The sequence below is a fragment of the Choloepus didactylus genome, chromosome 23 (assembly GCF_015220235.1).
Source record: "Choloepus didactylus isolate mChoDid1 chromosome 23, mChoDid1.pri, whole genome shotgun sequence".
NCBI lineage: Eukaryota > Metazoa > Chordata > Mammalia > Pilosa > Megalonychidae > Choloepus > Choloepus didactylus.
In genome coordinates, this window is record NC_051329.1 from 27,259,604 (window position 1) to 27,286,579 (window position 26,976).

Sequence of the window (26,976 nt, forward strand, 5' to 3'; positions counted from 1 at the left end):
GGAGGGTAGTAAGGCTGAGCTGGGGAGCTGGGGGGAAAGTCAGAAAAAAATACGATATGGACCTGTCCCTGTGGAACCCAGTTTAGTAGGCAAATGGCAGCCAACTATTAGCTGGAATGAACACAGAGGAATGAGAATTAAACTCCAGCTTGGAGATGTGGAAGAAGGGGGAATGGGAGGCACCAGGGTGGGGTGGGTTTTGATCTGGGCCAGGAAACAATCTCGGTCCACAGGAATCTTTCACATCATACTTGAAAGGGGACCTGTGACTGTGGCCTGGGCACCGTTCCTGGCTCGCTTCACCAAGCTGGGGGCTGGAGAGGAAAGAGGCAGAGAGAAGGTGAAAGGGACCCAAGCTTGTCTAAATGGTTGGTGGCACTGGTAGAAGCAGATGCATCCATTCAACACCCATCTCCCAAGGGCCTAGTAGGTGCCATCCTTTCTCCCCTCCCACCCCACCTCTGCTTCCAGGCAGCAGGGCAGTTCTTTCTCACTAGGTGGCCTCTGGTTACATGGCTCCCAGGTAAGGCCAAAAAAAAAAGAAGCCTGACAAACCTCACCCACCCCAGCTGGGGCCTGAGAGAAGGCACAGGTGGGGCCAGTGGAGCCTTCTCTGGGGAGCTGCGGCTTGGGCCCCATGACCTCATTCAGAGCCAGGAAGAAAAAGGAAATGAGGTACAAAACCAGCCATACGTGGGGAAAAGCTCAGTCGGAGAGCCAGGACATCTGTCCAGTCTTGAAGTGTGGGCTTTGGGGAAGGGCTTTTGAGCAGGCTGCTTCCTCAGATCCTCCAAGACCACAGCGAGCCCAGGGAACAAGTGGGCTCGCCCTAAGCCTGAGCCGCCTCTCCCCACCTCACCTGCTCAGGTCCAGCCTGTCCTTCAAGGCCCAACTGGCTCTCAAGGGGGTGACTCCTGCCTCTGAATTTCAGGAGGGCCTAGAGAGTCACAGACCCTAAACCCTTCCTTTTCTAGAGAGGAAATCAGGTCACGTAGCTTCTCACAGCAGAGCCAGGGCCAGCGCACAGGGCTCCTGGCTCAAGTCTTTGCCACTTCCTGAGCTGTGAGCCCCTAGGCAAATCCTGTATCCTCATCAGGTCTCAGTTCCTTCTCTGAGCATCTGCCTCTCAGGGTTGATGTGAGGACAAATTAAGAGGACATGTAGAAGGGGGACCTGGCACCTGCTGGGCTCAATAAAGTGAATCCAGTTTCTCTTAGTGCGGAACTTGTCCGATTCTTTGATTTGCTAACGTGCTCTGTGAACCTCCGAGAGGCAGACAGGGTACGTAGACTTTCAGCCATGGAATCTCTTTGGGTGAGAACACTTGTTATTCTCTTCCAGGGCACAACTGTTCAGTCCTAAGGAGTCAGGAGAACCCCACCTTACGCACACTGCCTCCATTGTTTGGCTATGATGTACCTGCACCTCACGTGCTCGGTGTCTGCCTGACAGCCACCCTCAACCTATCCTCCTCCTAACAGACTCTCTTTTTGTTCAGGTCTCTCCACTCCATTCCTTGTTGCTTCCAGAGCCCTGGGAGTTTTGGCCCTGCGAGCCGGTTTTCCTAATGGGACATGAGGGACATCTGGGAACTTCTGGGAAATGTTTCCTGGTCTCTAAGAGAGATACAGGAAAACCTGGCTCAGGCTTCCTTTCAACATTATCTTTTCTAGAGATGATACCCAGAATGGCTACAGCCATCCTTGAGGCACAGAGAGATGGAAAGGAGCTGTGTCCTTGATGACGTCAACCGAGCCTACACTGTCCTACCTAGCAACTTCCTGTCAGGCGAGGGAACAGATGTCCTTACTACTTAAGCCACTTAGTACGATTTTCAATTACCTGAAGCTGAAACTATCCTATCTGATTCGACACCACACACATGGTTTTAACTTGAGTGTGGTCTGCCTTGTGCTATTAATTTCTCATATGCTCCTTTGGGGCAGGGGCAGGGCCCTGGGCCCCTCCACCCTCCCCGCATTAGGACAGTGCCCCACTGAGGGCCACCCTGACCCCAGGCCCTTCTCCCACTGCTTGATTATTAGTCTCAGTCTCTGTGCTGCCGAGGGCGAGGCCTGGGTGCCCTGCTCACCCTTGTCTCCCTGGTGCCTAGCACAGGATCCGGCTCTTGTAAACCACTTAATAAATATTTGCTGAATGAATAAATAATGAACACATGAACAGAGGCTTTGCTTCTTTGTAATCCCCAAACCCTGGCCATCAGCACAATGAGTATAGTAAACATTTGCCACCCAGTCTCTGCCTGACAGCCTGGAGTGCCCAAGAACAGGGGCGCAGCTCTCTGGAAACCTGACCACCTCAGCACCAGCCCCTCTGCTGACCCAGACAGCTGGGACCAGCCCCCTGGCAGATACTTGGGGGTGACCTGTGACCTGAGAGGGGTGAGACACATCTTTATGATGCCACGGGTCCTGGGCAAATCCAAAGGCCAAGGTCAAGGGGAAAAGCCACATCCAGAGATGTCTGAGTTCGGGAGGTGGGTGGTGGGAGGGGGTGCTAATAATCAGGTTCCCTAAGTCAGAATGGGGGGACAGCCTTCTGGCAGCCTGGAAGACCCCTTGCCTACCCCTCTCCCCACTGCAGAACCACAGAGGGGTCATTTTGGATGTTGGCCTGGGGCAGTGACCACTGAAGCAGGGTAACATCTCCAGGCCAAGATCTTGGGATGTCGCAATGTGGGTGACTAAGCAGTTTGCGATGGCTTCCTGTCCAGCCAGCCAGATGGCTTTACAGCTGCCCTGGGCCTGCTCCCCAATCCCTCCGCCAGCCCTGGGGAGGGGGAAACAGCACAGGCCCTCTGGGGAGCCTACTACAGAAGGAGGCAGGTCCCCTTGCCGCCCTGAACCTCACTGTCCCCATCCATATGACAGGGAAAGGGCAGGCTGCTCTTGTCCAGAACTTCCAAGATTTCTGGATTCCATGAAACAAAACCCTTCTAGGAGGAATTTGGGGAGGCTAGCATAGTGTTACCTGCTTTTAGTTTTGCCATCATTATTGTTCTGTACTCTCTACTGCCACCACAACTCTCAGTCCCCTCCGATCAGTTCTCCATCCCTGGATGATCTTTTCAAAACATAAAATGTATCGGCTCATGAAACCCTTTTGCCATGCTCCCTACGGCCTCAGGGCTGCTAACTCTGCTTGGAGAGCTTCTCCTTCCCCACTTTGCAGAACTGATCCCTCTTCACCTTCAGTTCAAGTGTCATTTCTCAGAGTGGCCTTCCTGCCCGGGTCGAAGCCCCTGCTGGACACTCTGAAGCCTTTGCACCTCCATCTTGAAGCACTTATTATATTTGCCTTTTTACATTGGTTGTTTGACAAAGTGATTAATGCAAACTCCACGTGGGCAGGGGCCATGTCTGTTTTGCTCCCCACTACATCCCCAGGACCTAATCCAGGGCTGAGAATGCTGTATGCACTGAGCAAATATTAGTTGAATGAATAAATCATGACTTCTCAATGCCAAAAAAGTGGGTAGGACAGAAACTAAAAATAAATAAAATGAAATCCCTTCACCTTCTGAAAAGCTCACTCCACACAGGTCCTCATTTTTCTCCTTTTGCCATAGGCTGGAGAAAATCAGCTCAAAGACCAGTTTCTGCATACCACTGCTCTGCTCTATCATCCAGCAATTCAATGATCAACACATCAAAAGATTTAAGAAGGGAAGAGAGAGGCAGTTTGGGACCCTCTGGCCTTTTGCTATCAACAAGTAGAGTCACTAAAAACTTCCCTGCCCAGAGTCTGAGTTTAAAGCATAATTAACAAGCCTGCCCCGCTGGGAGCACACAGGTTCAAGGCAGCGGAGGAACCCCTGACCTGAAACCCGGTGGCCAGTTCCGTAGAGATGGGCCCTTTGCTTGACCTGCTTTCTCTCTGCATTCCCAGGCTGGGGTGCTGGGGAACCTTGCGGCCCAGGGTGCTCACCTCCTGCCCTTGTGCACCCGGCTCAGGTCTACTGTGTCCCTGCTGAACACGTCGAACTCATCATCCTGGAAGACGTTGTGACGAGATGTCAGCAGGGGCGTCGGGTCTGGCTTCACCTGTCTGGAGTCGGCAGAGAAATCAATTTAAGGGGGCTCTGCCCACTGCCACCCACTGAGTCCACCTCCCCCTACCACTTTACTTCCGTCAGATCCTTCACTCTACTTCAATAGCCACACCTTGGGAACAATCCAGAAACCTCTGAGGGGGAGACGAGGCTCCCTGCCCTGCCTGGCCCTTGCCTGGGTCTGCGGTCACATTTCTAACAAAGCTCCCCTTCACTCCCCATGTGCCAACCACACAGGTTTTCTTTCTGTTTCTTAAAAGCTCCCTCTCTCATTTAATGCTCACAAGAGCCCTTTGAGATAGGTACTCATAGGTCACTTAACCTCTCTGTGCCTCAGTGCCCTCACCTGTAAAATGGGTACAAAGCGGTTGAGGAAATTCTCCAGAGGCACATGGCTAGCTTCATCCATTCATTTGCTAAACACCATTTTTATCATGGAAGTAACACCCATTCATTCACTCATTCCTGGTACCCCGTGGGACCTTTAGGGAAGCAGTGGACCAAACTCGGAAAGGGTGGGTGTGAAGGAAGTGAGCGGCTTTGGCCATTCTCCCTCAGGAATCTTCTGGGAGGGGGCTAATACCAGGGGCAGGCCCGGAACTTAGGAACTCTGAAGGGGTCAGCAACCTGTGTCTCTAATCTGTCTTCCCACAAGCTGTAGCAGGGATGCTCACCCCAACCCAGCCATGCATACTCTCTGCTCTCAAGGAGGCCTGTGAGAACCTCCTGGGGGACCTAAGATTTTTACATTTCCCCAAAGAGGACACTGGTTGATGTGGTTGGGAAACACTACTATGGGGATGAGAAAGCAAGCTGAGTCTTTGGACCTGAGGAAAGAAAGCAGCCAAGAAAGGGACCCCGGAGAGGGCTCCAGACCCCCTCCCACCAGGACCCTGAAGCAACCTGGCACAACAGCCTCCTCCCACCTGTCCGTCCCACCTGGCCAGGCTGCGGTCCAGCTGGCTGAGGGCCGGGGCCAGCCGCTCCTCCAGGATGTTGTTGATCACCTGCTCCGGATCGTAGCTGTAGTGCTCCAGGCAGGCCAGGATGAAGCCCTCCCCAAGGTCCGGCAGCAGGTCTTTCACTTGGGAAATGAGTGAGTCCAGCTCCACGCCACACACAGGGGGGCCTGCAGCAGCAGCTGCCCCCATGCACTGCAGGGAGAGGAAGGGGGAAGGAGGGATAGTGGAAGCCTAGCTTGGCTAAGCCAGGTGGGTGACAGACCAGGCCATGGGGGGGGGGGTGGAGAGGAAATAGTGCTGGACTTGGAGTTAGGGAACCTGGCTTGAGTCCCTGACCTTTCCCAGGGCCTCAGCCAAGTGATTCAAGTCCCTCTGAGGCTCCATTTCCTTCTCTGAGAAAAAGGGGGCTCTACAACTTCACTGCTGAGCTACTTCTGGCTGGGTGACTTCAGGCAAGTGGCCTCCCCTCTCTGAGCATTGGTTTCCTCCTTGGGAGAACAGGCCCAATGCCACCCACCACAATGGGTTGTGTCAAGTGGTTCAAAGAGGTGCTGCACATAAAGCACCTGGTGCCTGGTGTAGACAGAACCCGGTGGAGACTGAGCAGCCATGGTTTCTAGGAATTTTTAGAGGTGCTTTTCCAGCACTGATAAGTTGATGACTAATGTTGGAGGCAACGCTAATGGCACAGCAACCACCAGCCCTGAACCGTGTGGAGATGCTCTCCCTCTAAATTATATTCTTTTCACTAAAGAAGATTCATTTTATACACTTCTCCATATGGTTTAATTTTGTTAGGCTTTCTATGTTCAGAGCACCGAAATAAAGAAGGGAGGTTTCCCAGCAGCCCTGACCTCCCAGATGGGGCCGGCAGGGGCAGCAGGAGAGCCCCACCCTAGACATACCTCCTCTTCCTCCAGGTTCTCCAGACATGATGATGACTGACCGCCCAGCTCTCCTGTCACTGCAACCCTGTTGGGGCCCTTGGCCACCGGTGGATCTTTAGCACCCGTGGCTTTCTGTCTGTCCACCCCTTCCCAAGCACTCTCAACGGCCTGGAGGATGTAGGCACTCCGCATCTCGTCCCTGTGAGGGTGTGTTAAGGGGTCTCTCTTTCGGGTCCCACAGCCTTCTCCACCTCCCTGGCTCTCAGGCCGTGCAATTTCTCAATCCTGTCCCAGTACTGCACCACATGGCTTCTGCCAGGGTCTTCGGGGCTGCACCTCATGGGCATCACAGGCACCTGGGCCTCAGGACCCAGGAGCTGCCACTCGGCAGAAAGAACCTCTGGATAAGGACAGGGCCAGCCTCAGAGCATCCTGGGACAGACAGTGGCTCTTCCCTCAGCACTGACTGCCAGGAGAAGGGCCTGCCAGGGCCACTGGCACTGGGTTTCCTGTTCAACCAGCTGGGGGCTCTCTGCAAAGGCTGGGGGCCTAGCAGGTTCCCTGGGACAGGACTGAGCAACCCTCCCAGCCACCAAAATGGCCCACAAGTCTGCTCTTCTTTCTTCTCTGTCACTCTGGGCACTGTCAAGCCAGAGACTGGGGGTGGGGATGGGGGATTGCCCCAGACTCCCTCATTCTGCTTCCAGTCCAAACCCCATCATCCTTCCCTGGAGTGAGCAACAGTCCCTAGGCCCCCATCGCAGTCCCAGGCCAGTCCATTTCCAACCTGGGCCAGACAGAGATTTTCTAAAATATCAGCTGACCATGTTACTTCCTACGTCAAACCCTCTCATGGCTCCCTGGTGCTTCCGGGTCAGAGCCCAAGTTGCTGAGTGTGGGTCACCACGGGGCTGTGCAGGTCTGCCCCCTCCAGCTCACCTGCCCCACCTCAACCTCCCTTCCTGCTGAGCCCTTCCTCCACAATGACCGAGGGCTCCTCAGAGGAGACTGCTCTCTCTGTCCTATGAGCCTTCACACTGGGAACACTCTCGTCCTTGGCCTTTTATACCTTCTGCTGCTCCTGGTGTGCCCATCACCCCCACCTGAGCCCCCACCCCAGGCTCTGCTGGGTGCAGTGTCTCCTCTGGGTGCCACACCCTCTGAACCTCTCCTACACTGGCACTCTGTATCTAACTGCCTGTTCACGTGTCTGTCTTCTCTTCTAGCAGGGAGGGCCCTGAGGACAGGGGCTGAGTCTATTCTGGTCACACTGGCATACCTAGAGAAAGTGTAACTGTACCTCCCCAGCCCTGAGAACTTGAGCAGTCATCTCCTTTAGAAAAACAGGGGCTGGGGCCTTGCTGTGCCTCTGGGGAAAGCTGGCTGGCCCGTATTTTCTGGGGCTAAACCTCCCTCAGCTCCTCAGGGACCTGGCAGTCCAACTCCAAGCAGGCCAGGCCAGGCCTGTGACAAAAGGATACAAGACCGACGAAGCCTGCTGCAGCAAGCTGACATCATCGGCCACGGGGAAGAGAGCATCGTAGTCCCGGAGGAACCTGCCAGGCAGAGAGAAGATGGGAGGGACAGGCCTGGGGCCCCAGGGACACTGCTCTGTTTCGGGACACTCCCTGCGTCTGCTGCCCAACCACAAATCCCAGATTTCGGCCGGGCCCCACCCTAGAACCGAGGTGACTATAGGACAAGGATTCAGTTACATAAGGACTCACTGGGACTGGCTAGGGGATGCCAGAGGTTTGTCCCACTGCTGGATCCCAGCTCGGCCCTGCTCACCTCTTCTCCTGTAGCAAGGAGCTGAAGATCTGAAGGAACTCTTCAATGAAGCCCTGAATGTTGTCACAGCTGGAACAGGACACCAGGAAAGATGAGATCACTCAGTGCAAGACAATCCGCATTTCCCTGCCAAGCCCGCCCCTCCCTTCTGAGAGGTCTCTGGCCCAGGAGGAAAGAAGCATGTTTCTCAGTTCCATGTCTCTGTTCAGTCAACCCTGCAGCAGGGGAGGAGGCAGAGTGATGGAAATGTTCCTGGCAGACGTGGGGAGAGGGCTCTTTCACTGGGGAGGCAGTTCCTGAAGGCTTACCTGCTTTCTAGGATGGGGAGGAGGCAGATCTGGTTCATGAGGATGTGAAAAATCTCCACTAGCTTCTTCCTGGAATGAGAAAGCCTCTGCCACAGGTCACCTAGCAGCCTTTGAAGGCCAGAGAGAAAAAAAGAAAGAGAGATTTGGGAAACAAAAAGGCACTGAGGAGACTTTTTCCCAGCAGTTGCAGATGCCCCTCCACGGGGCTAAGAAGGCCTCAGAGGTCACTGCTGGGAGCAGCTGGCAAAAGGCTAGAGGCCCTGAGTGACCAGCTGGTTCCAGAGCTGCTCCTCAGGTCAAACAGTGTGTGGGCAACCAGCCGTCCACTGAACGAAAGCTTGGGGAGGCAGTTGAGGGAGAGGGTTTGGATGTATGGTCTGTACTGGAGCCCAGCCTCCCGACTCAGCCTCTCTTTTCCACAACATTCTTAGCTTTGTCCCCGCCTTACCTGCTATCTTCAAGCCTCCTCTTCTTAATTGCAGACTCTAGCTCAGGGATTGCCATTTCATAGAAGGAAGCTAGTCTGTGGAGGCACATGCAAGTAGAAAGTGGATTTAGTTCCTAAATACCACACCAGATTAGAAAATCAAAACAAACCCAGGCGAGAGGGGAGGCCTGTTTCTTGCTCCCAAATTGTCACTTCAACCATTTTTCCCTGGCTCTCCCCTGATCCCAAACTAGCTTGACCCTCTATGGCTGGTTTCTGGAACAGTTTCATGGAAGTACCCTATATCTGTGTTCTCCATTCAGGTGGGAAACCAAGGCCCAGATAAGCTTCTTCTAACCGATAAACCACAGGGCCATCCAAGACTCACTGCAGTTTCAGAAAATGACACACGGTCCCTCTTTTTTCTTGCTCACAAACTGCCAGTGGCTCCCACTACTACCTCCCCCTACATCAAAAGTTCCTCCTCTCTCTGACACATCCATCCCCGGCACAGCACAGCCAAGCTCAAGTTCAAACCCTCCATCCCATTCTTACGGGCTTGTCACTGTCCTCCAGGGCCTCCCAGCCTCCCCTCAGGCTCGCACCTGCCACTGCTGTCCCCCTCCTCCCTCCTCCCTGTGGCAGCCCAGGCCACCTCCTCCCTGTGCTCTTCTTGATCACCCTGATGACTCCTGCCCCAAACTAGAGGCATAGCACTTGAATTATGTTGGCCTTACAAATTAAAATGCAGCTGCCTCTTTACTGTGGTGTAATTCCCCCTCAGAACCTCTTAAGCTTCCCAAAGGGAGAATCTAGCCGAAGGGCCCAGGATGGTGCTGAATTTGTAGGAGGTGCTCTATAAACATTTGTATGCTGAATGGCTAGCTTCTGGCAACTTCTATCCGAGAGTACCATCACATGTAGCAGAAGGTGACTAGGCCAAAAGGGGCAGGCTTTACTTGGCCCAAAGCAGGCACCCAGAAGAGGCCAGAGGGGGCAGTTTAGCCCAAAGAGGTTCAGGTGTTGCCAGGACACAATGCTGGTGGGGTGTAAATTGGTACAACCCTTATGGAAGGTGATTTGGCAGGAGCTATCTAAATTTAAACTACATAGACCATCTGTCCCTACAATTCTACTTCTAGGAATTGATACCTCAGAACACTTGCAAAGGTGCAAAACGGTTATTTCTTTCTTTCTTTCTTTCTTTTTTTTGTAAAAGCAAATAACAGAACAACCTAAAGGTCCCTCTCCAGGGTCTGGTGCTCCATACAAAGGAAACCTACCCAATCATCCTCCAACGATGGAGGATGCTCTGTGAACTGACACAGTACCACTGTTAAGTGGAAAAGTAAAACGCAAACAGTACGTATAGTATCTATGATACGCTGACTTAAATTTTAAAAGGGGGAAAGAAGATACATAATGTGCATTTGCCTGTACATGCATAAAAGATCTCTGGAAAATACCAGAAAAAAAACAATGGCAATAATTGCCTGAGGTACAGAACTAGGAGGGGTTGCAGACAGAGAGTATTCGGTGTGTATTTTATACTTTTTGAGTTTTGTACCATGTGGATTTATTATTCTGTCATAAAATTTAAAAAGGACAGAAAGAGAAGGAGGTAGAAGGTTGCTATGAGAGAAATTGGCTAATGAGCTGTTTGGGTGACTCAACCCCCCTGAGAGGGTTCTCCAGAACTGAGGCTGTTTCATTTGCTCCATGGGGGCGGTCCTGGCCAGCCCCAGGCACAGTGTGAACAGGCTGGGCCAGTCTCGGGCTATTCTGGGGTCAAAGGCAGAGTCACTTTTAGTCAAAAGTGTTTTCCTATCTTTCTCCTCAGCCTGAGCTGGGTGGAGCCGCTCCCTTGCCTCAGCCTGTCCTTGCAGGAAGTCAGCTCTTTGCAAACGTTATCCCCATCTCTGAAGAGATCCTTTCAAAAGCAGTCTAGTGACACATTCTGAAGAAGTTTTAACAAAATGGAGAAATGTCTATGACAGGTGAAAACAGGTAAGGTACACAATTCTAAGAATAATGTGATCTCAAATGAGTATGTGCTCTTGTGGGTGGTTTGATTTCCTACCTTTCCGTATTTTCCAAATTTTCCACAAGCATGTACCATTTTCATCATCAGAAAACACACCTTTTAAAAAAAGTGGACAACCAGACACAAAAGGTCACATTTTATATGATTTCATTTCTATGAAATATCCAGAATAGGTAAATCCATAGAAACAGATGCAGATTGGTGGCTGCCAGGGCCAGTGGGGAGGGGGAATGGGGAGTGGCTGTGTAATGGGTATGGGATTTTATTTTGGAGTGATGGGAAAATTTTGGAACTAGACAGGGTGGTTGCCCAACATCGTGAAAGTACTAAATGCCACTGAATTGTTCACTTTAAAATGGTTAATTTTATGTTACATGAATTTCACCTCAATAAATTTTAAAAAAGAAAGAAAGAATAAAAAACACCTAGACGACTACAGGCCCCTCTCAACCCTTTTCTTCTAGGGGAAAATGCTTATCGGCTTTATTCTAACATTCTCTGGGAGGGCTGATCAAGCCTACTCCTGATTTCCACAAGCTAAGGGGAGCAGGGAGGGGCCAGAGCACCAGCTGCCATCTCTGGCACATGTCAGCATTAGATAAATATTTTGTTGAATGGGAAAATAAATGACCGAATGGACAGGGGCTGATGGATGGAGTGGGGAAGCTCCCAGGAGCTCCCGCACATGGTGGAGAGAGATGCCCGGCAAGAGCGACAGGTCAGAGGATGAGAACGGGCCAGCGCTCACTGCTGCCAGATGAGGTGCAGGTTCCTGGCCCCTCACACTGGCCTGGGAACGCCCACACATGGGCACCCCCACACATGGGCACCCCCTTCCACGGAACAGATTCAAGTGCTAAGTGCGGCCCAGTGGCTCTCACTCTCTGCCCCTAAGCCCCTCCACTTCTTTCTGTGCCCCAGTAGGGTCTTCCCTTGACTCCTCTGGACAGAAGCTTCCAGTGGGCTCCCACTGCCCACAGGATAAAGGCTATACTCTGTCAGCACACTCATAGCTCCTCACAGTCTGTCTCCCACAGACTTACCCAGAGTCACCTCTTGGTGTTACCTGGTCCTTATCTGCTACCTAAGCCTCCCCATCCCCGTGGCCTCCTGTAACACCCCACTCCGGGCTCTGCTTCGAATACTCTCTGGGCCGTTGCAGGCTTCACTGTGCCTGCCTGGAATGCCTCTCCTGCCCCTGCATGCTTCACTGTTCTCTGTCTGGAAGGTTCCCATTCATTCTTCAAGACCTAGTTTAAGGGTCACCTCTGCCGTGAAGTCTTCCCTGACTTCACCAGACAGAATTTTGCATCCCTCCTCTTTGTTCCCAGGGAACTTCATGATACAGCTACAACAGCCTGCCCCACATGTGAGCACATCTGTTTGTTTCCTTATAAGTCTTCTCCCTTGGACTACATGCTCAAATCTTCAGACCCTGTCTTACTATCACTCTCTCATGATGCCCATGACAGCAGATTTGGAACAAAATGAAACTGAACTGAAATGGCCCTATTCTTGGTTGCTTTTATTCTCCTCTGCCCTGTTCTTAGCCAAAAATGGGAGTTTCTGAAATGTAGGCTCCACCTGAGCAGGAGCCTTATCTGTCTTCTTCACTGCTATTTCCCCAGGTTGGGAGAGGGCCTGGCACATTCTAAGCACCCAGTAAATATTTGCTGAATGAGTACGTGAGGCAGCACCTCTACTTCAATAGCCAGAACTACTGCTATACCTGTAACAGAAGTCGTGTTTCTGGAAAGTGTGGCAAGCCAAAGGGAAGATATCCAGAAAGGCCCAGAGTGTAGTGCAGGCATCGCAAAGGTAGAGAACAATGTCCTTCAATTCCTGTGGCCAAAAGATAAGTGTGTTATTCTTGCCTGTCCCCACACATGGCCCTGCAGAGGGTCTGAGACAAAGCTGAGAGAGGTGGGGGTCCCCGCAAGGATGCTAAGTGCAGGGGCGGAGAACCCTGGACGAGGTGGTCTGGCTGGTCTGTCTCTAGGAGCGTGATCCTGGAGGGTCATTTAGCTTCTCTGAGCCTCTGGTCTTGCTACCATAGCTCAAGTGGGCTTACATCCAAGGATCTCTAGAGACACTTCTAGCTCAAAGAGAATACGATTCTCTCTCCTAGGCAGAGGGAAAACCAAGCGCTGACTCTGAAGACAATGTCTGTGATCCAGAGGAAGAAAATCTCAGTGAAGACAAGAATGTCAAGCCCATGCTTTTCTTAAATTTTAAAGAAGGTACATAAACATTTCTTGAATACTTTCTCAATCCTCACAACTAAAAAGTAACCTGGGCAGCTGTTTGCCAACTCGTTTTACATACGAGGAAACAGGTTCAGAGGACTAAGATGACCAGCTCCCACAGCATCCAGATGCTCCCTTCTGAACCTGTCTCATGGTTGTTTTCCCCATGAGATGGTAAGCTCTGGGAGGGTAGATTACAGCTGCTTCGTTCTTGTATCTCCAGTGCTTAGTACAGTGCCCGGCATACATCCAGACTTATTAAATACTGGCCTTCTGTCTGTCAGCCTCAGTAGGCTCTAAGTTCCATGAGAGCAGGTGCTGTGTCTGCTTCTGTGTACTGCTTTACCCCCATGGCCTAAAACAGGGCCTGGTCTGTGCTGAGGACTCTTCGGTACGAATTTGCTGGGTGAATGGATGGCTCAGCAAATAATACATGATAAACCTGTTAAGTTAAATTACACGAAGACTAGAACCCCATCCTCTGAATTCTAGTTCCCTGCTCTTTCCACTACCCCATAAATGAAGCTCCTAGGAAGAAATGAAAGCTTGCTGGGACCGTTCTAAACCTGTGTGATGAGAATTCAAGTGCTTAGAGAGTTGGGGAAAGGGGCCAGGTGAGCAGGGGAAGAAGCTGCTGGAAAAGCAAGAAGCTCCTTTTTCACATCCAATCTTCCTGGCCTTGGGGCAGCCAAGCTCTGGCTGGAAGGGACCCAGATGGAAAGAGGCTGGGCTGATGGGGCAAGCTCACCTGGAGAGGCATGTCGCTGGGGGTCAGGAGGCCCCTCTCCTCAAGCTTCTGGGGTTTGGTGCAGGCCCCATCCCCCTGCAGACCACAGTGCTGGAGGATATTGCTGAAGACCTGTGGAATGCTAGAGGTGACTCTTCCCACATCCTGCCGAACCAGCTATGACACCCACCCCCATAGCCAGAGCCGCGCAGCCAGGTGTGGGATGGGTGATCTGAAAACTGCCTTGGAATCTTTGGAACATACACTAGTGTTCCTGGGATACCAGCTGAGATAATGACCTTCCCAGAACGCAGGGTCAGAGTGGAAAATGTGTAAGATGGGGACGATGGGCACGCCCTTCTTATGAGATTGTAGTGAGGATTAAATAACAAAATGTATGTAAAGCCCCCAGAATCCTGCAGATATTACCTAACTGGATAGGCTAGAAAGGTATATGGTAATGGGCATTTGAGATACACATTCAGCAATATATAATGTATTTTTGGATCCACTGTAGATAGCTCTTTATGGGAAATACATTAAAATAAAAGACAAATCAACAGTGAGGGGAAAACAGAGCCCAATGTAAAATCGTTTAAGTATTTCACTGATTCTGCAGTCTTCAGTAGGCTAGCATGTAAGTGTTCCAAAAATTTCTGTGAACAGTGGATATTTCTCTGTGGCAGGGGGAGGGGAGCTATGAAGAAATATTCATCTTCCTCTGTTTTCACATTTTTCAAATTTCCCATAATTAATATTATTATGTTGTAAAAATTTGAGGCTCTTATTAGAGAGGCACAGGTCCCTTAGAAGTGCATCCTTAGAGGCATATGACTGTTGGCAAACAACACAAGATGGATGTCAAACTTTTTTGCATAAGCCCTGGACTGCCCATTAGATTTCAGTCCTGTTCAAGAGGGAAAAGGGTTCTTTCAGGCTGAATTTGAAGGGGTGTGATGAGGGATAGGACAACGAGACCGTCTGGAGATGGGTCTAGAGAGACAGATGGGGGGGACTAAACCTTTTTCCCCAGCTTTTCCAGCAAAGACAAGGACACTTTCAGGTGGGGGAGGGGTCTGCCTCCAACACTCGCCCTCCCCTGGGCAAGCTGGGCCAGGCCGGGAGCTGGTACCTGAAGGATGGTGGGTACGGTTTCATCCAGGTCATTATAGTAACTTGGCTGCTGGATAAAGATGTTTCCTAAAAACAGAAAAGAGTGATAGGAATTGGGGTGAGGGTGGAGAGGACACATTACAAAAGGCTGCCAGCATGTTCTATGACCTTTCACTGCTTTCCTAAGCCTTTCTGTTCAAGAGTAGTCCCGACCCCGGTCCTTGCTGGCACGGAGCTTTGGCCCAGCCTAGAAACTTCCTCAGGGTTGGGGAGGGACCTTGCTCAGTACAGTTTAACCATATAAGCACCTGTGCCTAGAGAATTACCTACAAAACCTGACCCAGTCAAACCAGCTTGCCCTGATGTTCCCAGGGAGTAATGACACTTGGGCACCATGCCTCATATGACAGCATTGGCTTCAGAAGTGGGAGTTAGTCATCCAGGAAAATTAGGAGATATGATCTCTTTGCTCAAGAAACCTGGATGCTACAAATACAGGATTCTTGCCAGTCTGTGCCTCCAAGAATGTGAGGAGACTCTAGGGAGAAATTTCTCTGGAAATTTTCCCACCCTCTGCTTTTGAAATTGCTAGCCATAGTAATCTACTCTACTCCAAGGTGAGAGGCCTGAGAGGAGCTTGGAGATAGATTTACTGACACCCGGGGTTTGTTCCTATAAAATGAAGCTCCCTTCTAGGTGTTTACTGTTCTCCAAGTGCTGCTGCTACAAGTGAGTCCGTAGGTTACTGGAACTGAAAGCAACTGTTCTGGCTGTTTAAATGGGGAAGGAGGGTCACAGCTAGCTGGGGACCATGACCTAATGAAATGTCAATGCCCTCAAGAAAAGGCCAAATTCTTTATCCCGCCTATAATCCTAGCATATAAGGCCAGCTGATTATTGTTAGGATGTTCTGAAATCTAGGTCTGTCCTTGGCTTCATTACTGAGAACACTGTAGCCCTCATCCCACCCGGGAAGATTTGAAAATGAATGAGATCAAAGGCCAGCTGAGATTGGGCGAGTAAGTCAGTCAGTAGGTGGCTGGACTTTGGTAAACACTTTCCTGGATGCCACTTCATTCCTTGATTCCAGAAAGCTGAGTCGTCCCAATATGGGCTTGCTCAGCACCTCCCACCTCCAGACGGGAGCTGAACCTGCAACCTGTGAGGTGTTCCCTGATTATCTGTGCCCATCTCCTACTCCTGACAGACAAGGAATGACTGAACTGTCTCCCACCAACCTCTGCTCTTCCTCATCAAGGCCTCCTAGTGTCATCTTCAAGGTCAAGTCCAAACTCCTGACTATGGCACAAAGGGCTACACGAGATCTGGTCTCTGCTGGCATCTCTGGTCACCCTCTCTCCATTCCCCACATTGCATTCCTCTCTGGCACCATCCTCAACCTCAGGGAACAAGCCCTGGCCCCTCCCTCTGCCTCAAGTGACCTCTCAGAGCTAACTCCATCGTTAAGACAGGTGTCACCTTCTCTAGGCAGCACCAGGCATCAGGACCAGGGACTCCTCCATAACCCCCGGGCAGACAGATGGTACTATGTTATCATTCGCAGCAGCCTGCTGGTCTACCTCTGTGGCAAGCCACTTGCGGGCAGCACTACGCCATGTTCCCCACCATATCCCCTCCTCAGGCACAGGGAGAGGACTCCCCCACAATCCTGCCAATGCTGAAGCCTGAGCAACAGGGAATTTTTACAACCATCAAAATTGGTCAAATTTCACAATCAATCCCTTGGGGTCTTGAGTCCCTCTGCTCTCCTTTATTGGATTCCAATGACAACGAAGATCTCTCTGACTTTTGATCAGAGACATACTAAAAAAGTTGGGGATAGCAATGGGATCCTTTGAGATATGCCTCCTCCAACTAAACCATTTCAGGCTCAGATACTCAGGGTGAATGGAAGATACTGGCAAACTGATCAGGGCAGTCTGCGATAGGGCCAAGGCCCCAATTTACTCCTGGTTTGCAAAATAGCTCTGAGAGAGTCGAACTGAAAGGCCCTGATTTCAAAATTGTACTTGTTGACTCACAATACCAGCACTGAGGTTAAAAAAAAAATTTAAAAGGCAGGGTGAAGACTGGGCTTCTGACCAAAGGCCAATCAGTCTGGGCCATTTCTCCCTCCCCTGCCTTGTCAACCTCCTGGCAGCTGGGCTGTTTTGCCCAAGAGCTGCTGTGATATGGAAAGAGGAGGCTGCCCCTCTCGTCATGCCTTCTCCAGGGTTGAAAACAGAGCTGCCGGTGTGTGTGTGTGTGTGTGTGTCTGTCTGTCTGTCTGTCTGCAGGCCCCTTCTTGGCCCATCATCACACACAATGAAGGGGATCCTGATGCCCTGTCCTGACTTCTTTTCCATTAACTACCCTCTGGGAGCTACGATGGTGTTCTCCTAAATAAGCCAGGGTAGCATTTGCAACTTGGGGTCTGAGTACACTCAAAAACACATCTTGAAACCTAGGAGGGGGTACATTTTTTTTTTCTGGAGAGACATTTTTATCTATTTTCAGAGGAATCGATAATCCAAAAGATTAGGAGCTCTGGCAGCAGGCAACGCTTTCTTGTTCCACCCCTGCCTCCCTGGAACCAAGTGGCCAGACATCATCTTTTCCTAGACCCAACCATCTCCTTACACTCAACAGATCCAAAGATGACCTTGCCTCAATTTGCAACCCACTCCACCCAACACACCCCCCAACCCCAACAGCCTTTTTCCTGCACCCAACGCCAGTTTTCTCCAGGATCGATCGTTAAGATTTTTCTCTCTCCTGCAAACCTCCCTGACCACTGCTGCCTTTTGCCTCTGGATGTCCTTTCCTGTTCCAGCAAGCACTCCCCTGCAAACCCATGCTAAAGCACTAGCCTCATGCAAGGCCTCTGTCTCCAGCCCTCCTACTTGCATACTGCCAGAGTAACCTTGTTACTGCAAGGCTCCTCCGGGCTTCCAGGCTTCACCACGATAAGGGCTCATGTTTTCCAGGTAAGTATACACCAGACACTCTGCCAAGTGTTCTCCTTACATTACCTCACATTTAACCCCACAACCACCCTATGAGGCAGGCCCTATTATTAGTCTTCCCATTCTTTAGATGGGAAAACGGAGGCTTGCTGTGATTATCTGAGTTGGTCAAAGTGACATGGCTGGGAATAGAGCTGGGGTGTGAATCAGGCAGCTCAACTCTAGAGCCTGCCTTTTGGCCACCAAGCAATACCACTCCCCAAACACTAAAGCCTGGCAAGGAGCCCTCCCTGATCTGGCCCCAGCTTCCCCCTCCTCCTGCCCTCCTGGAATGCTCCGCTCTAACCAGGCTGGCCTAACGAATGTGCTTGCTTTTGCTCACTCACCCCATTCTCTTTGTCTACAGTAAAATTATTAAGGCCCTTCTGAGGGAAAAGAAAAAATTAACTGATGATCTGGCAATAATTGGATTTGAATGAGAAATCAGAGGTTGCTTCAATAAAAAGGCTGGTTGCAAAATTTCACATATGGTATAATCTAATTGTTTTTTTTAAAAGCACATTAAAAAGACTGGATGGAAATAATAATCAAAGGTTAACAACATTTGTCCCTGGGTGTAGGATTTTGGTTATTGCTTCCCTGCCTCTTTATTCTTTTATAGCCTTCCAAAATTTTCTACATTAATATATATTTTATCTTTATCATCAGAAAAAGCAAGCAAGTAGAATGACCACCTCAAGGGCTAACTGGGTGTTTGGAAGACTGTTCTCCAATCTCAGGGTGAGGAAGGCTGGCAGCAGGGGTATCCAGGGTGAGCACCTCCCTGTGCTGGGCCCTAGGCCATGGGCTGGGATTCAAAGAGGAATCCACTGGGGCATTCTGTCTGCAGCATCCTGACACCACTTCCCTTTCTACTTGAACGCTCCAGTCCACTGATCCCTGACGAGCTCCAACTGCTGAAGTCCATTCCTTTCACAAGCCAAGAGTCCTCTCTGAACTCTGCCCCAACTTCTGCTCTCGGCAACAATGCAAATCACAGTGTTTTGGGGGCCAGTCTCATCATCCCTGAAGCAGGGGGTGGCAAAGAGCAAGGGCTTGAGAGACTGGCCTACATGGGCAAGAACCCCAGCTCTGCTGCTCATCTGCTAAGTGCTTACAGGCAAGTCCCTTACATTCTAATCTCAGTTTCCTTATCTGTAAATAGTGATAATGACAGCGCTTAATTCATGGGGCTGTAGTGAGCACCCAACTGTGGAGTGTGGGAGCGTGCTGAGCACAGTGCAGGAGGACCCACAGTAAGCACTTAAATAAAGGCGACCTGTCACTCCTTTCTCACTCTCATCTCCAAAGTAAACTTCCCCCTTCCTTTAGTTGATATATGACTGAATACTAAGACTCCAAGATCCTCCCAGGCAGGAACTGTGTATTACACATTTTAATCTCCACTCCTCACCCCCACCCAGTAACTTCTTTCAGAGGTGACACTCACCTCTGTCTTAAGTGGCTTCCTAAGAACCACCCCACCCCCACCCCTGCCACCCTGAATTCCCTTGGGCCCATTTTGGTGCCCACCTTGGGAATCTCCAGCTTGGCAACCCCCTTCCCACCCCCGGCCCCAGGGATCGCTTCCTACACACCGATCATCTTCTGGAGCAGCAGCGAGTTGCCTTTTCCGAAGAGCACACAGAGGTCCAGGATCTTTGGGATGTCAAACAGGAAGTTATTATAGAGGATTTCTCCAAAGGCAGAGGGGGAAATGAAGTGATCCTAAGGGAAAGAGCAGGGAGAAAGGATGAAAGACTTTCCAAAAGCAGGTACATTATTAAGCAACAGGAAACACTGGAGAAACAACCTTCAAGTCCCTCAACGGGATTGGTGAATAGACGATTGTCTGTCCCTACCAGGGACATGTCTGAGCCTCATGTACCAACCTGGAGCAACATCTGCTCTTTCTTTCTAAGCAAACTATAAAAAACAGTTGAGTGGGGAGTCATTCTGAAGTATTTATAGGTAAATAAGCATGATGTCTAGGATTGATTCAAAATACACCAGAAGAGAAAAGGAAAAATGGGGAGAGACAAAACAAGAAGGGTAACATGTTGATTACTGAAGCTGGGTGATGGGGAACATGGAAATTCACTGTACTTTTGTGTATTTTTCAAGATTTCCATACTAAAAAGATTTTTTTAAAAAGCAGGATCCTATTTTTTAAACAAAGATGCACAAACATATACTCAAAGGTATGAAATTCCCTGAAAGAACATGCATCTTAACGGTTATTTCGGGGTAGGGAGGGGATTTTGGGGGTGAACTTTCCTGTCTACATAATACATTTCTGTAATATTTGAATTGTTTAGAGATGGCATTGTTATTATTTTAAAAATCAGAAGAAAAGTAAAGATGTTTTAAAAGAGCATACAAGTTCCTTTAAAAACTCAGAATCAAGGTTTTCCCAAGTGACACACAAGTAAAGGCACAGTCATACATCAATTGGCAAAGTGCCCGTGGCTTCCATTGATGAAAACCCTGGTATAACGCCGACTGACCTGGTGAATTAGAGAAGGGAGGTGGCACAGATTTCTTCCCCAGCGGTGGGAAGAAAGACCAAAGGCAGACAAAGAGGAAACTCAATGCTTCCAGCACCTTCATTCCCAGGGGCGGAGAGTCTGGCCCAGGGGTGTTGGGTGTCGGTGGTGACCCGTCATAAGATCAGGGGCTTACTTTGGATTCCTTGTGAGTGGACATGCGAAGGAAAGTGAGAAAAACACTTCGATGGAGGCGCTTCTGCATGTCAACAACCTCAGGGGCTGGGGCCACCCACTCGTCGAATTTTCGGGGGACATAGCGCAGGTAGGAGTCCAGGCACTTCTGCAGGGTCTCGTCGAAGATAACCTAAGCCAGGAGACAGAGGACAGCACGGATTTATCACTGACGCCCAAGGGCTCGAGTGGACTGAGCAGGGGCTCATCGCCCATCAGCCCGTGTCTATTGCAAACGTTCCAGCCCCAAGAGACTAAGGAGATATGAATGAGCCCAGGGCTAAATACAAGTTTCTAAAAATGACACTTTGGAAGGTGCTGTATAAACATCATTAAGACTGTGATACAAGACAGTAATCCAAACCACAATTTGCTGTTAAGGATCCAGTGTAAGAAGTAGACAAAAAAATCACCTCCTCGGTGAGGAAAAAAACAACAGCAACCAACCAATGGCATGTCATGTGCTTCGTCTTAGCGTTAATTTTGATAGAATGTTACCTGGCACCAGAATTTATCGTGAGGCAAGGCCAGGAGCCAGTCGAGGTCATTGGCTACGAAGGTGGCGCGTTCCAGGTACTCCTCCACTAGGGCGGGAATGTTGTCTTTAGGGGGCGGTTTGTATAACACAAAATACCGGTCTGCCTTCTGCTCGGGGTGCTACGGATCCAAAAACCACGTGTTAACGTGGCAGAGGTTAGTCAGCGAGGGCCCATTTGCCAACCCACAGCAAAGACAACACTTGGCTGTTCCAACTGGTGACCCTCCAAGAGCTTTTAAGCACAAAGAACCGAGTGTATCTGACAAAGGGGCATGGTTGCAACTAGGGAACACTAGGTGGTCGTTAAAGACCATGTTTTTGAAGAATACATAATGACACGGGGAAAGGTTAAGGGAAGGAAAAACAGGATACAAAACTCTCTAACATAACTGGACTTTCATGTTTTTTTAAAAGTATATATTTTTAATACATTCACACATGGGTACAGATTAAAAAAAAAAAAAAAGTGAGGGAGACTATACCAAAAAGCTAACGGTGGTTATCTTTGGTGGGGGGGATTATGACATTATGACTTGAATATATTTTCCAATTTTTGTAAATTAGCAATGTATTACTTTTTACATTAATTTTTAATGACACAAGTGAGACTTGAGCATGTTTGCTTTCAAACACTTAAAACCTCACAGAAAAGGTGAGTCCTGGTCCCAATGGCCCCCGGCCAGAAGCAACTGCTCATCATCCTTGCAGACTTTTTCTAGGCATTTCCATTAAAATAAACCCACATTAAATAAAATATTGCTAGGATCTGTTTTTTCTATTTTACACAAATAGCATCATTCTGTACATATCATTGTGCCATATCCTTTTTATAATCAGAGAGGAAAAAAAAAAAAAACCTCAGTAATTTTCTTTAAAGAAAAGATTCTCATCAAGTAACTGCAGGCCTCAGCTCTGAATCACAGGTTCTCGCTTCCAACCCTTACCTTGCTGTGAACAAACCTCACTTTGTTCACCACAAAGAGGAGAAGACGGGCTCAGTTTTCTCCTCTGACACTATATAAGGGTTGCTTTCTCTGGGGAAGCGGTAACAGGAAGAAGGCCAGGCAACGTCTCAGCTGTTTTCAGTCACAGTTCCCCCACTTCTAGGTCCGTCGGTCAAGGGGCAGAAGAAAGACACATCTAACTGGAGTCTTCTCAAGAATCATCCAGGCCTCCCTGCTGTCTAATGCAAGTTTTCACATGGAGTATTTGGGTTGTACAAGGATTCCTCGGGGGCCACCTACGCCCTTGCCATTTAAATCCGAATCTATATAGTGGGGTTCCAGGTACAAATATGTTTGAAAAAGGAATTCTATAGACTGAGAAGTAGAAAACCACCACCTGGATCCTAAATTCACCTTTTTGGTTTCCAAGCTCCTCCCCCTCCCCAATCTGTCAACCCCTCACCTCTTAGGTTACCTCTCAGGCCAAGCTTCTTGTCACCACTCCCCCCAACACAAGTAGACACGCACACACCCCTGAGATGCTACTTTCCCTGCAATCCTACAAACACTTACTGGGGCCCCGGTGTGCCAGGTGTGGTGGGGAAAGTGAAGAAAAACATCCAGGGCTCACAGAGCCCATGGTCCAGAGGGGAAGATGCAGATCCAAACCGCCAAGTGAGGACAGAACAGAGGAATGGAGAGCTCAAGGCCCGGCAGAGGCACCATGGGCTGAAGGAGAGAGCTGAATGCAACCGGAGAACAAGGGATGGCTTCCCAGAGCAGGCAGTGCCTGAGGATGAGCAGGATTTTTAGATGGAAGAAACCAAATTTTTATGGAGGCATAAAAATGGGCCAATGTCACCAAGGCACTCATTGCACTGGGTGGTAGGGGAATGAGAGGAAGAGAATGCTGGAATGCTGATAAAAAAAGCTATCACTTCTTGAGGTCCTGCCTTGTGCCAGCTGCTGAATAGGCATGTCTCGCAGCCTAGTTCCTTTTTATCTACAACTATTTAAAAGGCAGGTAGCATTCTCCCCATTTTACAGAAGAAATGGTTCAGGAACGTTTCCAAGGTTGCAGAGCTAAGGAGGAAACTAAGCCAGGATTTGAACCAAAACTTACATGGCAGACCCACTAAATGGCCTACGTATGCCTGTGCCATCTTGGTCTCACTGCTTGTTCTTCTGACCTCATCTCTGACCTCGCCTCCTCCTCCAGGAAGCTTCCCTGACTTCCATGCCAGATTGGGTTGGAGGTTCACTCTATGCTCACCCTATTGCAGCACTTGTAGAACTGTATCAAGAGTCTGCTTTCAGGTGAGTAGTTGCTGGGGATGGGGAGGGAGGGAGGGAGGGATAGATTACAGAAGGGCAGGAGGAAGCTTTTGGGCATGGTGTATTTGTTATCTTGATTATGTGATAGTTTTGCAGGTGTATATATATGGCAAAACATCAAATTATATACTTAAAATACATGCAATTTATTGTCCTTCAGTTATACCTGGATAAAGTCAGTTAAAGAGGAGAGCCTGCCTTCTCATCTGTCTTCCCCACTAGCCTCTAAATTGCTGGTGATAGTCAGAGCCTTGTTCCCCAAAGCATTCTCAGCCCCAAGAACAGAGGCTGGCATCCAGCAGATTCTCCATACACATTTGCTGGCTATGCAAAGGAATGAATGGAGGTAATGAAAGACCAGATCCTGCGAGGCCTTGAAAGCCGAGCTCAAGAGTGTGGTCATGAGGGACCATGGAAGATTTCTGAGCAGGGGAGGATCCCCCTGTGTCCTCTCCTACCCAAGACCACCCACTGTTCCAGCCGAGTTGGACCTACCTGCCTCATGAAGCCTTCTGAACACTCTCTGCCCATCAAACTTCTTTTTTATTTATTGTGATATAAAACTTACTTGCACCATTCTCCAAATGCTTCACTTATGTGATTCATCTTCCTCAAAAGTCCATTCACCCCTTTGGCCAAAGATTTCATTTCTTGTGGACCAAGTATGTGCTATGCACACAACAGCTATCAATAAACATTAGTTCCATCTATCATCCTACAAAAGCAGTGTGGTGGCTAAAGAACCTGCCCCAAATCAAGACTAAAGGGACAAATGGGGGGAGCTACATATCTCAGGACCATCTTTTGGGAGCTTCCCGCGGCCTGCAGAGTAACGCTCTTCAACTTGGCCAACAAGACCCCTCCTCAACTGGGTAACTGTCTCCCTCAGCTCATCTCTCTTCCTACTCCATCCTCAGTTCAATGCCTCTGTCACTATCATCGTTGTCATCACCATCCTAACTACCAATTATTGAGTGCTTTCCCTATCTCAGACACAGTGCTAACCCACAGATGTCATCTCATTTAATCCTCACAACTACCTCACAAGCTGGTCCTATTTTTACCCTTTTTGGATCCTGGGGCTTACATTGATAAGTAACTCGTCCAAAGGCCCACAGCCAAACAAGTATGTGATTTAACACAAAGTCTCTGCTTCCACCTCCAAGGAACTTGTGGTTTGTGTAAGTGCCAGGCTCTCTCAAGACTCTACAACTGCATATTTGGGTTCTTCTCCCATCACTCTGCCTGGCTACTGCTCATTCACCCTTCACTACCCAAGTCAGAGACCCCTCCTTCAGGAAGCCTTCCCTGGCTGTGCATGCCCTTCCACCACCCCCAAGACCTCCAACCACCCCCCACAAACCATTAGTCTGGATCGGCAGCCCCTGCTCTGCATGCCCACAGCAGCCTGTACTTCCTTCTGTCACAAGCCTGAGCAAACTGTAGAGAAGCGAATGGTCTGCTTTTCTCTTTGACCATGGGAAGGTCAAGGACAGGGACCATATCTTTTCTCTTCGGAGCTCCAGAGCCTGAGACAAGGCCTGGCTGGGGTCCCTAACTCATTTACCAAATGTTTCCTGAGATACTACTGTGCACCTGGCACTGGAAATGGAACGAGGTCCCTGCTCTCACAGAACCCCCAGTCTAACAATCCAGGTGAGGAATGTACTGAGGTGGACAATCGTATTCAACTACCTGAAGCGCCAACCTCCACCAGCATTGTCCAATACGACTTTCTGCGAAGATAGGACTGTTTTATATCTGTGCTGGTCAATATGGTAGCCACTTGCTGCATGAAATTAATTAAACTTAAATTTAAAAATTCAGTTCTTCAGTCATACTAGCCACGTTTCAAGTGCTCAGTAGCTACATGGGGCAAGTGGCTACTGTATTGGACACTGCAGTTCTAGATTTTCTGATAAATATCCTCCATTCATAAAAAGATTAAGAAAAGGAAACGAGCTTTTACAGCAGAAAGGTTAAGGGTATAAGGTCTAAGTCAGCTTCACTGGGTTCCCATCCTGGCTTCCCCACTTACCTAGTTCTGACTCTTCTGTTTCCTCATCTGTAAAATGGGGCCAATCAAAATATCTACTTATGGGGCTATGGGGCAACTTAAACAAAATCATCCAGGTAAAGTGTTTAGAACAGTTTGGCACAGAGCAAGGACTCCACAATTGTTAAGTATTCTTATTATAGAGTATTTGGGAAGTAATAACGAGAAGCCATCTAGGAGGCAGGAAATAAAATGCCAAGTTCCTGTTTCCCATGACTCTCCTGAAGCCTCCAGAAAATGCTTCCTCCCACCTTGTTCAAATAAGCTCATATTCTTGGGAAAACAAGTGGGTATGGGGTCTCTAGTTTCTGGTTCTGTCTCCTTTTTCAGCAGCCTGGCACCTCTCCACAGCTCTAATCTCTCCACCACTGGTAATCGGCATGTTCACAGCCTCCTTATTTTTCAGTCTCACAAGCCCTGCCAGAGTCTCTGTATGTGGTGCTTCTTATCCCATTGAGATAAAAGACTGCCCCAACCTCTGAAATCAATGTTCCCACCGAAGTGTGGATAGCAGGTTAGATGGCTCTGAAAAAGTCCTGCCTGAAACATGAATACCCCACACAGGGTCAGCTCCCCAAACCCGGCTTTGGGCGGGATCCATTTCTAGGCCGGCTCAGGCTGAATCAGAACTGCCACCAGTCTCTGATTCAAAAATCAAATGCTTTGGGAGGAAGGTGAACGTGTGGTGTGGTCACATGGAAAATATTACTCAAATTCAAGCTGCTACTCGGAAGGAAATTTGTACACTGAGCCTGAAAGGATCTAGGAATGTCCCAACCACTGAATACCATGGCTCTTGGGTCAGTCTTGGAACAGATAAAGAAGGAATTTACATTTTGCTTCTGAAATTGTGAGAAAGATAACATCAGTCTGAATGGCCTCAAGGCACCGGCTCACCAGCGCTGGTGAAGTCCTCAGCTTTCCTGTCTTCGGGTCCTTGTGGGTGATCTGGAGTTCGTCCAGGGGCAGAGCTGGCATTGTGCTGCGTGACCCTCCTGAAAGGAATATGGATGGGAAGAAGAGAGCAGACACGCAGGCTCCTGGGGACAGAGTCCTTCTTGGGGGGTGGAGGGTGGGGGTCAGTGGGGTGCTGATCCCAGAGCCATCAGAGAAACTTCAACCTCAGGTCCTGAGGGTGCGGCGATGCTCCTGGAAGGCCTGGTTGATGCAACTAACAATCTAGGAGGAAATGACTTTTTTTTTTTTTTTTTTTTTGCCTAAAGCAATAGTTCTTGACTGAGGACTAAAACCCTCACATGTCACTGCTGATATACCCTCATCCTCTTTGAGAAGTACTGGCTAAAGGTGCCTAGATAATCTTTATTATGGCTCTGTCTCTACCCCCCATGGCCTGTGAGCTCTGTGAAGACAGGGTCTGGGGCCTTCCTTCTTTGATGACCAGGACAGGCCTGGCACAGAGGTGGCCTCATCGAATGCAGGATAAACTGAATATGAGGGCACTCAGTCCGGACCTCTATACAGATTTTAAGTCTTTAAGGGTTGGAGTCAATGGCCTTTTCTTACATGTGGAGGATGTTAAGGTTTATAACTTCCTTATACTTCAGAGAAGGAATTATCATTCCCGTTTGCCAACAAGAACATGGATGAACAGAAGGTACATGAATGCATCGGGAAGGAAGACAGAATTGATGGAAACCTGCCAGCGCAAGCTTCTTTTCAGAGGTCCAAACTGCTCTTAGAGCCAGGGAATGGCAGACTCCAGGGCTCCTGTCTTTCAGACTTCTTACAATATTACTTGGCCTGACCTACAGGAGGGACATGCTTGATGGCTGAATCATGG

The 26,976-nt window shown here is 49.3% G+C and overlaps 1 protein-coding gene across 3 annotated transcripts in view; it reads right to left on the reverse strand.

The window, feature by feature from the left end:
• ASCC2 (activating signal cointegrator 1 complex subunit 2) overlaps positions 1-26,976 on the reverse strand; it is a 36,011-nt gene that overhangs the window by 5,797 nt on the left and 3,238 nt on the right. The window contains exons 2-15 of one of the 3 annotated variants that reach the window (XM_037816960.1): positions 26,073-26,170; positions 20,801-20,959; positions 20,265-20,435; positions 19,181-19,310; positions 14,597-14,664; positions 13,486-13,596; positions 12,221-12,333; positions 8,469-8,543; positions 8,021-8,128; positions 7,713-7,781; positions 7,403-7,477; positions 5,940-6,120; positions 5,012-5,226; positions 3,949-4,068 (exon numbers count right to left, since the gene is read on the reverse strand). In XM_037816960.1, coding sequence (XP_037672888.1) covers positions 3,949-4,068; positions 5,012-5,226; positions 5,940-6,120; positions 7,403-7,477; positions 7,713-7,781; positions 8,021-8,128; positions 8,469-8,543; positions 12,221-12,333; positions 13,486-13,596; positions 14,597-14,664; positions 19,181-19,310; positions 20,265-20,435; positions 20,801-20,959; positions 26,073-26,153 — 1,676 coding nt within the window. In that variant the 5' untranslated portion in view covers positions 26,154-26,170. Of the gene's footprint in view, positions 1-3,948; positions 4,069-5,011; positions 5,227-5,939; positions 6,121-7,402; positions 7,478-7,712; positions 7,782-8,020; positions 8,129-8,468; positions 8,544-12,220; positions 12,334-13,485; positions 13,597-14,596; positions 14,665-19,180; positions 19,311-20,264; positions 20,436-20,800; positions 20,960-26,072; positions 26,171-26,976 lie in introns of those variants that run through there. The other 2 variants (XM_037816962.1, XM_037816961.1) reach the window with 2 other exon arrangements.